This window comes from Alligator sinensis, unplaced genomic scaffold, assembly GCF_000455745.1.
Source record: "Alligator sinensis unplaced genomic scaffold, ASM45574v1 scaffold658_1, whole genome shotgun sequence".
In the NCBI taxonomy this organism is placed as follows: Eukaryota; Metazoa; Chordata; order Crocodylia; family Alligatoridae; genus Alligator; species Alligator sinensis.
In genome coordinates, this window is record NW_005842109.1 from 2,322,134 (window position 1) to 2,335,015 (window position 12,882).

Here is a 12,882-nt window from a genome sequence, read left to right on the forward strand (position 1 = left end):
AAAGAGTTATTTGTTAGAGTAAAGATGAGGCAGATGGAGTTTCCCTTTTCTCTCCTTTTGCATCTCCTCGGAGGAGAGGACAAATGGATCTCTTGGTCATTCAAGCTCTATTTCAGTCTAATGTGTTCTGCTGAGTTGCAAGTAATCCACAGTCCAGAATAGCTGAAAAAATGTAAAGGATTAAAAAACAGGAATGTAACTCATAGGTCAACACACTTCTGCAAAGGAGAAAGACGACAAGATGACTTTAGGAGGCATAAATATCACAGCAAAAATCTGTAAAAGATTTCTAGTCAGATCAATTCTTTAATATGCTTAATACATGATTCAATCAGTGGAAGAGGCAAGAAAGAAAAATACATTATAGCAGCAGTGCTGTAACTGTAAATCACTACAGAATCACAGAGCATGGCAGGCTGAAGAGGCTAATGATCTCTCCAAGAAAGAATTTACTGCGCTAATCAGGAAAGAGAGCAAGATAGATAGAGAAAACAATCAGACCAAAAAGTGAGTATAATCTCTAACATTTGACTTGTTAGCAGCTTTATGCGAGAGCCTGACTTTGCAGTGTTGATGTTAAACACCTGTTCAGCCACAAGTCATTAGAGTATTAGTGGGCATTTCTGTCATTTCTAATTGTGTGGTTAAAGCATGCAAAGTGCCTCCATTGATTTCTCCTCCGTCATGTCTGACTGCCAGGAAGATGTTTGCATTGTTCTTTCCTGAGATACTCTTTGTTAAGCTCTCCGTATCTCACAGATGATACTGATTTTTTGGAAGGAAAAAAAATAAACAGCATCTGGTCACAGATTTTTTAAGATGATCAAAGCCAATTATAGTTGTATATGAACAGATCTCCAACGGCATGAGCAACAAGATAAGGGCAAATGAGGAAGGGGTAAATGAGTAGCTGTAAAACTGAGCTGGAAACCATAGTATGCTTGTCTGCAAGCATGTTTTCAGACACCCCTGTTACACAGACACACACTGGCAAAAAAACAAACATTGCTGCTTAAAGATAGGGTTGGCAAGCTGGTCAATTGACCGGTTAAATATTGATAATTGACTAGTCAGTTGACTGCATATTCTTGACTGCTCAAAGATTATAACGGTTTTACAAAAAAACCCTACGTTTCTTGTAGTTTTTTTACAGAAATATTATTTTTATTATTTTTTGACACATTTCAAAATGGAAAATTTGTGTTTTTTCTCTGTGTTATTTGGACTTATTTTTCACAATTTTTGACTGACAGTTGACTGGTCAATTGACTGAACTTTATTTGATCAGTTAAATACCCAACCCTACTTAAAGAGCTTATAGAGAAAGAGTCCTGTTGTAAGGTTTGCCCTGCTTCTTGATAATGGTCATGAAGGGAAGGGAATGAGAAAAACATTGGATTAGTCAAATGACTGAATTGGAATGTGAATGAAATAATGTGGATGCATTTATGACAACAGCTATAGATCTGGTTGGTTCATTTTATTTAAATGGCATTAAATACTGAAAAGTGAATGCTTAAGGAGATAAGATCTAACTATCCATTTTTCTTCATAATTTATTACATACCATATAGATTTCATGGCTTTCTAATGTGGCACATGGCATATAGGGCTCATCCCAGCATGGCAAATATCACCTGTGCCACTGAACTATCTATCAAACTGGAAAAGAACAATGGATTTTGTTTGCTGATGATGTAATCTGCATGCCCATTACAGATATGAGGACTCTGTTTGTTTTATCCTCGTTATAGTCTGACGTCCTAGCATAGCCATCAGGTGTTTGGTTGAAGACCAGACAAACATTAATCCTACTCCTCAGTTACCCCGGTTGTATCGCCTTTGAATCCCACCAAGCAGTCTTTCCTCAGAGGGGTTCAGTGTGCTGCCTCCGCAACATCCCTATTTCTTCCCAACCTAGAAAGCAGGAGGAAAGGAGTGGAAATCAAACCTGAGGCTTCTACATGGAAACAGTATGAGCTAATATTTAGAGCAAGGTCTGGAGCACTGGGTTCTGAGAATCATTTCTTGGCCCTAATGGTAAATTGTTATTGGTCTTGGGAAATCATTCAACTTTTTGTGTGCCTGTTCACTGATTTCCAGAACGGATGACAAATGCATTGCATTTGAAAACTTGTCTAACTTTATTCCAGCTATACAGTTGATCCAATAAAAGATATAAGCCTAAAAAAATCCTTGCTTCATTCCTGGACCAACATGACTATACCATCGCTCTAACACGACTACAAAATGCATGTAAACAGAATTGCCTAATTCTCAGGAATATTTATTAGCCACTTTGAGATGTGGGTATAAAAGTTGCTACAGAGGTATTGTTATTACCTGTTGCTGCCAAGTGATCATTAGAACCAACTCAAAAATATTTTAAAACATTGGCTTGCATCAGCAGACATTTAAAACAATGAGCTTGTGTACAACCTTAGAAAAAATTGTTTAGTGTAGTTTAAGTGCACATGGATGCTCAGGTGAGGCAAAGCAACTGTGAACCCCACTTAGCTTGCCAGTTACTGGGTTTAAACCTGTTTTGTGTTGCCAAAGTATATTAGTAGATCTTACCTTTGTGTAAGACTGGTGCATATTAAAGAATCTCACTCACAGTGTTTAGCTCATTGGATATTGATACTGATGTAGGTTAGTAACATCATGTGGGGTGGAGGGGGATGAGGGAGATAGTTGTTGCTAGCTTACACTAGGGACAGACAGTCAAAAAGCCAGAGCCTGAATTAATTCAGCCTTTGCAGGTTAGTCTACCTAGGTTGAACCACTTTGTAACTGTACACACATTCCCTCTGGACTGAGGAAATGCAGGCATATGCCTGCAGTTGCTCAGGCCAGGAGCCAGGGGTGGGGGTTGCTAGAACATGCCTTCAGCTGCAGGGAGGCTGTGCTGGGGTGGGGGGGAATGGCTGGCCCGGGCAGCCTTGGCTGAACTGGCCAGAGTAGAGTTTAATTCCCTGCTCCCTGTCCCACTAGCAGGGATCCAAGCCGGGTCTGCCGGGCTCTTCCCTCTTGCTGCTGCAGTGGCAGGGCCAGGCAAAGCCAGAGGTGGGCCGGCATGGCCCCTGAGACAGAGGGGGCAGGGAGGGGGGTTATTTACCCCTTTACCCTCACTGCCCTCGAGGAACCACAGATGGGTCTGCTGGTCCCAACCCCTGGTGCCACTTGCTCCCTGCTTGGGGCAAGCAGCAGAATAAGTCCCCTACTGCCCCCTCTGCTGGATGCTAGAGGGAAGGGCGGGGGGGAATAACTGCCTGCCGCTTAAGGGGCCCTGCCAGCTGGCGTCTGGCCGTGCCCCCACCCTGCTGCTGGTGGGGGTGTGGCCAGAGCCTGGCCAGTAGGGCTCTTTAGGCAGGAGGCAGGGAGGGGGGTTATTCCTCCTCCCTCTGGCTTCTGGCAATAGGGGGCTTATTCTGCACCTTGCCCCAAGCAGGGAGCGAGCGACGGCAGTGGTCGGGGTGGGCAGACCTGGCTGTAGTTTCCCAGGGGCAGTCTTCCTGCTCCCTCTGCCTCAGCGGCTGTGCTAGCTTGCCACTGCAGCAGCAAGGGGAGAGTGCCCGGCAGACCTGGCTTGGGTTCCTGCCAGTGGGACAGGGAGGAGGGAATTAATTCGGCCAAGGCCACTGCTGGAGCTGGCCATGCCCCTGCTGCTGGAGCAGCCAGCATGGAGAAGTGCAGGTCCATGCTGGTGGGATAGGGAGAGAGGGGGGGAATAAACTTCTTCCCTGTTCCCTTCTGGGGCCAGCGTCTCAAACCAGTTTCAGCCATTTTGAAACTGGGTTATGTGCACTGAATGTCTGTTCTGTTACAGGTTTAAACCAGTTTCTGATCACTTAAACTGGTTTATGTGTAATGTCTGTCCCTGGCCCTTGTGTCCCACTAATATACCTCAATCTATAAAGGGTGGAAGTTCAGGGCATGATTTCACCTGCAGCTTGGACCAAAAAAAATAACAGAACATACTGTGGTGGGACTATAATACGGGTGTTTCTTTAATAACAACTATGCTGAGGCTACCAAACAATTCATAGAATCATTCAAAGAGCTATTAAATAGTAAGGAACACTTGCGAAAGATAATATTCCATTATAATTTCCTCCCCACACAAAATGTGCTTAAACTAAACAAAATGGAAATACTAGTTGCATATTAAAAAGTTTATTATATCTTCATAAAGGAGGGAAATAAGCACTATGCATACTGTAGTTATTATAGTTATTTCAGAAAAGCAAGAACACTTTCAAATAGTAATTTGGGACATTTTATCCCTGTAAGGGAATGGATTTTTATCCCTAAAGCTCAAAGTGTTTTTCAGATTCAGCGTCCTAGAAATCTGAACCTAGGGAATGCTAGGGAAGAGAGGCTGTCTCACAACTAACCTGCCTGGAATACCTTGCAAAGGGATGAGCTGTGTGTAGTGCAGTGTCTTTGGAGTCTTTCTGTCATCATTGTGGTATAGAGTTAGCACCTATGTGGGAACATGATTCTGTTTGTATCCTTGTGAATGGGAAATGAGATAGGAGGTAGGAGGATATACACAAAAATGCATTGTATAAAAATCCCAGTCTGTTGAATGTAGAAAAGCAATAATTCCAGCTTCAGGATGCTTTGTCCTTCTTTGTGTGGTCCATTTCCAACTGAAAAAAACCCAGGAGCATTGCAGAGTTGCAGTTCAGAGCTGCCATAGTGTTTTAGCTTGAAAAAGGTTCCTGATAGTGGTTTTGTTTTCTAATCCACAGGTCCAGAAAATGGCATAGTAATAAATTCACCTTCCAGTGACCTGGAGTCCCTCTTTGGCATCTGTGAACACTGCTTGGACTGATCTGAAGCTTTTGTTTTGGACTAAAGGAACTTGCCCACTGCTTGCCCTGAAAACCTTTCTCTCCTAATTCATGAGCCAGCAGAATGCGGTCGCTGTGCTTTCAGAACGCCTTCTCATAGCTGCATACAAAGGCCAAGTGGATAATGTGGTGCAGCTTATCAACAAGGGTGCCAAGGTAGCAGTTACCAAGGTAACAAGAGAAAAACTCTTTACAAATTCCCTGGGAACTAATGTAACTTCCAGACCATTGTCTGTGAAAATGTTCTTGTTGCTTTACAAATTTAAATGTATTTGGGAGGGATCATGGTGGATTAAAAGTGTTGTAATTTTTCTTTATTTCTGCTATTAACCAGCGTTAGCATAGAATAATACTTTTTTTCTTCTTTTTACTTCCCAGGGGGAGAAATACACAGGCTCAATGAATACTGGACCCTTAAAAATGGGCTTTGTTGAATAGAGATGCAATGACATTTTTAAAATGGGCACTGACTTTTGAGCAATGTACATCCTGGTAAAATTCATCACCTTAGAGGGAAAATTAGTTTGAAAGGGAGATCTTTGCATAAAAACACAGGATGCCTTTCAAAAGGGGAAAAATAACCTGTTCTTTTAAGATAAAGGTGCCTGAGTATCCTATCTTAAGACAAAAGTCCTTTGATCGAATTAGTTAATTTCTGGATTCACTTACTCTTCACATTCTTGTCACTTTCCATCTTTGTAAACCCAGTGCCTTCCTACAGCTGAGGATTATAAATTATACTTTCTGAACCATGGGCCTAAAGTTAGCTTTTGGACAACCAGGTAGGACTTTAAATAACTTTAACAATTTAAAGAAGAGGCCCAGTTGAAATGAATCCATTGCCAGCTCTTCAATAACAGCATGTAAAAATAAGATGCCCATGACCTATGCAAAATCTTGTAGACCATGAGAGTTAAAAGAACAGATAGTCAGGCTTGGATCTGAATGTTGAAGACCCCTGAGCTCTGGGTGCTGTTATGCATCCCTGAAGTTTCCCTATGTGTAAGGAGCAACCAAGATTTTCTGAATAAGGTATCATTAGCTATGAAAACAAACAAACAAAAAATGGAGAGTGGATCTACAACCTTCCCAAGCTGTTTTTTTTGTGTGTTTTTTTTTAAACCCTGAATAGGATGATACCTGCTTATGAAAGTGTTGACCTATCTCTATAACTGCTTGGTTGTCAGTGGAACCTGCCTTGCTTGTGGATAGGAATAGAACTAAATTAGGGGACTGGATAAATGGGATTTTGGTTGTATCCATGTTGCTCTAAGGACATAGGCAGGCAAGGTTCTTTGGGTAGATATGCTATCTTTTATTAGACCAACTGTGTAGTTGGAAAAAGGTTCTTTGCAAGCTTTTGGGTGCAATCACCCTGCTTCAGGTGTAGGAAGTCTCTGCTGTTCTGCAACTCCAAGGAATGAGAAAAGCTAAAAGGGTGACAGGATGTCAGTGAGTACATAAATAGGTGGAAATTAGGAAAATAAAAGATAGAGCAGAGACAGGAGGGGTGGAAAAGCAGAGGGAAAAAAAACCAAAGGCGAGTAAGGGAGACTCTACAGTAGTAATTCAAGGTAGAAAAGAAGCTGACTGTGAAAAAGTAAATAGCTGGAAAATAGGAAGACAGGGCAGAAAAGGAGGGGAGGGAAGAAAGTGAGGGGGGAAAGACAAGTGTAAGAGGTCAGGTCTGGCAGGTATGTGGTGAATCAGATGTCAGGCAGGTGGTAATGTGTCATAAATCCAATGTCTATATTGAGTCCATGATTTTTTGTAGCCAGTAGATTTATGAAGTGAAGTTCATAGGCTCATCTATGAAAGATGTTTTGTAAGTTCCCTTAGAGGATTAGAACCAAGAGATCAGAGAGGGAGTTGATTGTCTTGTACCCAGTGCTAGATAAAATGATTGATCAACCATCCTGGACAGCCCTGAATTTTGGGGCTGTGTCCTTGTGCCTCCAAGACTTCCTTAAAGGAGTCAGTCCCCAAGAACATTTGTCCTTGATTGGCAATAGGTAGTGTCCTGCTCAGGGATAGTTTTAGGACAGTACTAGCCAAGCAATTGCATGTGGCTCCCAGCCGCTTAGGGACCCCTGTTCCATTAACAGCCATGAAACTTCTGCTGTGAAGGTGCAACAGATGTTGCCTCCTGAAGCCATTGGAACACAGCTATATTGCTTTCAGTTGGTAGGTGACAATATAGTGGTTTAATAGGCCATGGGCTGCCTCCTGGAAGCACTAAGAATATGTTCACACAGCGCTTGTGCGCAGGACAGCCTCTCAGCGGCACTTAAAGTCATCGGCTTGGGCACAGGGCTGCATAAATGGTAGTAGCTGTGGGCTCCTTCCGAAGTGTGGAGCAACACAGGCATGTTCGTACAAGATTTCACCAAAGCTTATTAGTTCCACCCCTCAATGGAGTTAATCAGAAGAACCTCACTATAGAAACCACAGTAATGGGAACCAGATAGTGGTGGTATAAACTGCTACTCATTTTGGAGGTCTATAGCATGTCTAGGATTTTGTCTCAGATGTTGCTTCCTGGAAGTTGGTCACTTTAGTGCTGCAGAAGCCATGACAGGAGTGGGTGGGTCAGTGTGTATGTGTGTAAGGGAAATGTAAAAGAGTGGTCTGTGGTCTGTGAGGATTATAAAGTCAAAAAAAGAGTGGAAAATCTAAGGGCACCTATACATGTGCCAGATGTCTGCTCCGACACATGCTAATGAGCACGCGCTGGAGCAGACTCTGTTAACTGAGTCCACCAGAGCGTGTTAATTAATGTGCTCCAGCACCCTCCATGTCACTCATATTCAGCATCCCCATGCTTCACAATGGTGGTGGGGGCACTTCAAAGGTTGTCAAGTGAGCTTTAGTTCAAGTGCCCCGCCCACCATTTTGAAATTTGGGATGCTGAATATACGTGATGCTGCAGGCACTTTAATTAGAGAGGTTCTTGGGCTAAATACAGACAGTCAAAAGTGCCAAGGCTGAATTGATTTGGCTGTTGCAGGTCAATCTAAGCTTCACAAATTAACTTGAAACAGTGGCTTAGGCCAGAAGCTGGGGGGCACTCGAGCATGGCTCTCTGGCACATAGCCAGCATGGGCTATGTGTTCACTTCCTCTTCTGCTGCCTCCAAGGTCTCTGGGACTTGCAGTCCAGACTTACAGCAGTAGGACTCTGCAGGGTTGTTTATCACTTCCTTTTCCTGCTTCCAGGTGCCTCTGGGATTTGTAATCCATAGTCACAACCAGAAGTAAGTTTGAGTGGGGGAAAAGTTGTTTAACTCCACTCCCTGGCCCCAGCCCCCAGCCAAGGGTTTGCCTGTGGGGGCACCCCTCCACCCCCCTGCAGACGGGGGGCTGCATCCCCAGCTGGGCTTGCCCCCACCACCACCTTGTCAGCCAGCCCTCACTTGTCCAGCTAGGGAGCAGAGGGGCAGGGCTAGCCCTGCTCTCTGGAGCAGACAGCACTGCCCGTCCAGGGCTATAAAGGATGCTGGGGGACTGTAATTTAACTTGAACCAGGAAGGGGTCTGGAACAGAAGTTCCATAAATTGGTTTGACCCAAATCAGTTAAGTCTGATACTGCATTCAACCAGGTTTATCATAAAACAGTGTCAGCCACTTTGAAACTGGTTTATGTGCACTGAGCTTGTGTTCTGTTACAGGTTGAAACTAGTTTCTGATCACTTAAACCAGTTTATCTATAACTTTTGTTTATGCATAACTTCTGTCCCTAGCATTGGAGCTGCTCTAATTACAGCACCCCCTCCCCCAGAAGCATGTGTATAGACAGTGTAACTGGGACTGGGTTTTGAAATCAGTGTTTCTCTGGGGCAAACTTACTTTTATAAAAATTCTGATATTAATTCAGAACAGAATGTTTGATTGTGTATAGTTGCCAGCATACACAGCTTTAAGGGACTGCCCATGGGCTCACAAAGGAAATGTGAATAAATGTGGAAAGGTGCAAAATTAGATTACAATTATCTCTCAATGACAGTTGCTTTCAGAGGATCAATCTTTGCTGTGTTTGGATTGTAGCTGGTATTTATTTTTATAGCCAGAGTGACCCTTGGGCAAATCAATTTTACAGGGGCTCTTCTGTTTGTTTTCCACATCCAGATGGACTGGTGTTGATATGGTGATGCTCTTTGCGTAGGCCATAGTGACTGTGAAAAGGCACAGTAGAATACAAGCTTAGGCTGTGTTGTCTAGCATCTCCATTTGCCATGAATCTTGATAAATAAGAATAGAAGATGGCCTGTAGCAGACCTGGAGATATCCATCTCAAAATATTTTCATGGTTCTTTTAAAAAGGAGGCCATACTTTGGGTCAGTAGGGGGCCCTGACAAAGGGAAAATATTAAAAGGACATTAGGTATGCTATAGCCTCTTATCCATAACTTTGAGCACAGCAAAAGAGAGTGCTTAGGATAGTGGCTGCCAACATAATCATGGAGTTGATTATTACAGGGTTAATATGACTCATGGTTCTAGTGTGAGATTGGTAGAATTACGAGTTGTTAAAAAGCTGTTTAATTTGAATGTATTGACACCCTTCACAAATTGCAGTAAGCACATTAGCAAATTCAAAGCCTGACTGAAGGTAGTTATGACTTACTACAATATATTCATAATGTTGTTAAAATCTGTTGGATATATCAACTCTCCAAAAAGTTTAGCCCACTTGAGTGCATCAGTTCAGTTTGATTTTAAAACTTGCCTTTCTTACCCAAGCAAAATTTCTGTTGAAGTCTACAAGAAGTCTATAAGTAAGGTTTGTAGGAGCAGATCTAGAGCTTGAAGCAAAAGAAAAAGTGCCCTAAGCACATCAGGGATCAAATCAGATTGCAGATTTGTGTTTGCAAGTGCAGATTAATGTTACAAAACATTGGCAAGCTGAAAGTGAAAGGTCATGTGACATGGTTCGTTGCTGCTTCAGTGGGGGAGAATTGGATTGCAAAATGCTGTTTCGTTTTAGTCCTTGCTATGGATGTCCCCTGTTTGTATTGGCTAGATGTCTGCATGATTGGTATACAACACAAGAAACAAAATTAAGTTGATAAACATTAGATCTAAATGCTCATTTCAGTGTTTGCTCAAAGATTTATTTCCTTTCTGTTTGAATGAGATTAGCCATTGAGTGTGTTCAGTTTAGGCAGTCAGTTCTAGTTGATGGGAGTTACAAGTAGAGAGTACCTCCACAGAAGTCAACAGGAACTGAGGGCACTCTGAAACCCTTTCCAAGATTGGGCCCTTTTTTCACAGAATAGGGACAGCTTCAGTTGTATGTTCTTTTTATTTTACTACTTTCTCAGACTTCATTCAGCCTTACTGCAACTCCATATTGAAATAAATGGTTCATTCCATGAGCCAAAGTTTTGATCTTTTTCCAGTCATGATCTAGTAATTATTCTGCTGTGATTTTTTGTTTTTTTTTTAATGGGTGCATCTACGCATGCAATTAATGTGCACGAATAAACTCTGGAGTTTTTTGCATGTTGTTTCTGCATGGTGACTGCCTGCGGGCTAGCCCTGAAGCACCCTCATGCCTCAGCCAGCTGAGGCAGTGTCTGCACGTGTGCTTCTGCTCGTGAAAAAACTCCACAGCAGGTTATCACTTATAAATCCTAAACTGTTGCGGAGTTTATTAGTTTTGTGTACCTTAATAGGGGCACACACGTAGGCACTGAGGTGTTTATAACAGTTAATTAGTCAACTGCATGATAAACATCTTGTGTAGGCGTGCCCAATGAAAATTATTATTGTGCTGCCCTAGAAATGTGTATGATGCCAAAGATGTTGGTTTGATCTTGGGAATGTTGCTTCGGGAAAGCAGAATTCACTACAGATTGTGAACTGCTATTATAAAGCAAAAATAATGGAGTATGGGGCATGTCAAGATAGAGGTAAAAACCAGTGGTACAGAGGGACCCCTTAAATTCATGGGGCACTTCACTGATCGATAGCTGGCCCCAGTGTCTTGCCATCTCATGCTTCTTGGTGGTTTCTCTTCCTGAGCATTACAAAATTCCAGTTACTTATGGCCTTTTTTCTTTTGATCAATTGGCCACTGCTAGGTTGTATCTGTGAAGAAGAGAAATTGATTATAAGAATTTCTTTTTCAGGCATTTCTTTGGAGCAGTCCTGTTTCCTAACAAAGAATGTGCACTGTCCCGTTTTGCTGGACACAGTAGAAACCAATGACAGCTGCAAGCTTCTTGCTCAAAAATCCAAATCTGTCGCCTCTTCAGATCCTAAGTCAGGTATAACTGGGCATGTCTGCACAAGCCACCCACTGCACAGTTGTTACCGTGCAGTCATTTATTACTTGCATAACCAATACTAAATGACTGTGCAGTAACCGGCATTACTGTGCCATAGCATCCCAGCATGGTTGCCTAGTGGTGCTTACTGCACAGTAGTTCGTTACTGCTGCACAGTAGTGTTGTGTCATGGTTTGTGCATGGCGATGCTACTCTGCAGTAGTAATGAGCTACTGCTCAATAAGCACCTTGTGTAGACGTGGCCACTGTGGAGCAGCCAGGAGAAGCCTGAACTGCCATCGCTTGGTCTTTTACCAGTTCTGGGGATAAGATTGAGGGCTTCAGTCTTCCTGGCTTCCAGTCTGGCATTTTCCCTAAGCACTCCACTTAGATCATTTTTTTTTAATAAAAAGAAAATCTATTAATACTGTCTGGGTGGTCCAATAGACTATATTTTTTAAAAAATAGCTTGATGTGTATGCTGCCGAAATTGGATAATTCAAAATTAATCCTGATAGTAATTACGTTATATCATATTGTGTCCTTTTTTTCCAAGAGATGCTGAAAATTTCTCATCTTTTTGTCAGCTTCCTTTCAATAAAATTGCTAATAGGTGAATTTGAAATTGTCTATATAAGGCATGAGTGAAGTATGCAGTTCTTACATGAATATGATTCATGCTCCATATCCACTAGTGGTTGCTATTATAGCCGGAGTACCATTTTTAAGAGGACATTTTTGCCGATTCGCTTGTCCAGCTTTGGATGAACAGTGAATAAGAAATGGAGATTAGCTGTCTAAAGGCCTAGAGACATCTTTCCTTATGCTGTGCACATGTTGAATGGTACATAGCACATGAGGTGGAACTTTTGATGAGGTTTAGGAACACAGAGTCTAGGCTGATTTTGCAAAAGCTAAATATTGAGTATAGTATCTACTACCATATGCCCATTAAAGACAAAGAATTATTCTTTTTGAGGTCAGTGGGGTTTTTGTTAGCAGTTAGAATTATGCTTTGCATGATGAGACATTAAGTTAGATGAGACATAACACCATGGGTGGTTTTTACTCCAAGGCTTTCATGTAGCTGGTGTTTATTGTTTGTATTGCAAAAAAGAGTAGCTATTTTTCACTAGCTTTTGCTGTTCCCACTCTCTTTTTGATAGAACTTTATAGCAGAAACTTAGACCTAAAAGTAGTTCAGTTCATATTAGTCAGACTCTATCTACAGTTAAAAACATTTAGACAAAACAGAACTAAATATGTTTTGGAGTCCAACTTAATGAACTGTTACTTGATACTGGGACTTGTTGCACTAGAATTTGCAGTGATGAATTTAATATAGTTAATAAATGCAGCAAGTGAACTTATAAGTTGTGCCAAGCGTACAGATGTTTCCTTGTATTGACATATATGAGCATTTACTTGTTAAACAAAAAATAGACTTGTTAGAGGAAGCGGTAATGTAGATATGGCTATTTTAACAATCACTGCAGCATCATGAGTTTATGAAATTTTTTTCAAGGTAAAACACAGCATAGCTTTTCCGTAGATCGTAACATTAAGATCATACCAGTAAAACTGAATTGCTCAAGGGAACAATGATGATCCTTTTGGAAAGCAAAGCAGTACAAAAGTTACTGCTTTCCTCCTGATTTACTGATTTTCTTTTTTACATTCTTGGACTAGGTTCATTATGACTAGCCATCTGGTGAGACTTCATAACACCAGGAATAATTATGGAACTGTCAGCAA

The 12,882-nt window shown here is 41.8% G+C and overlaps 1 protein-coding gene across 5 annotated transcripts in view; it reads left to right on the forward strand.

Annotated features, from left to right (window-relative positions):
• The window catches only part of ANKRD6 (ankyrin repeat domain 6), a 106,061-nt gene that overhangs the window by 49,753 nt on the left and 43,426 nt on the right, over positions 1 to 12,882 (forward strand). For 3 of the 5 annotated variants that reach the window (XM_025205271.1, XM_025205273.1, XM_014520352.2), the window contains one exon: positions 4,758 to 5,030. In XM_025205271.1, the coding sequence (XP_025061056.1) occupies positions 4,911 to 5,030 (120 nt within the window). In that variant the 5' untranslated portion in view covers positions 4,758 to 4,910. Of the gene's footprint in view, positions 1 to 4,757; positions 5,031 to 12,882 lie in introns of those variants that run through there. The other 2 variants (XM_025205270.1, XM_025205272.1) reach the window with 2 other exon arrangements.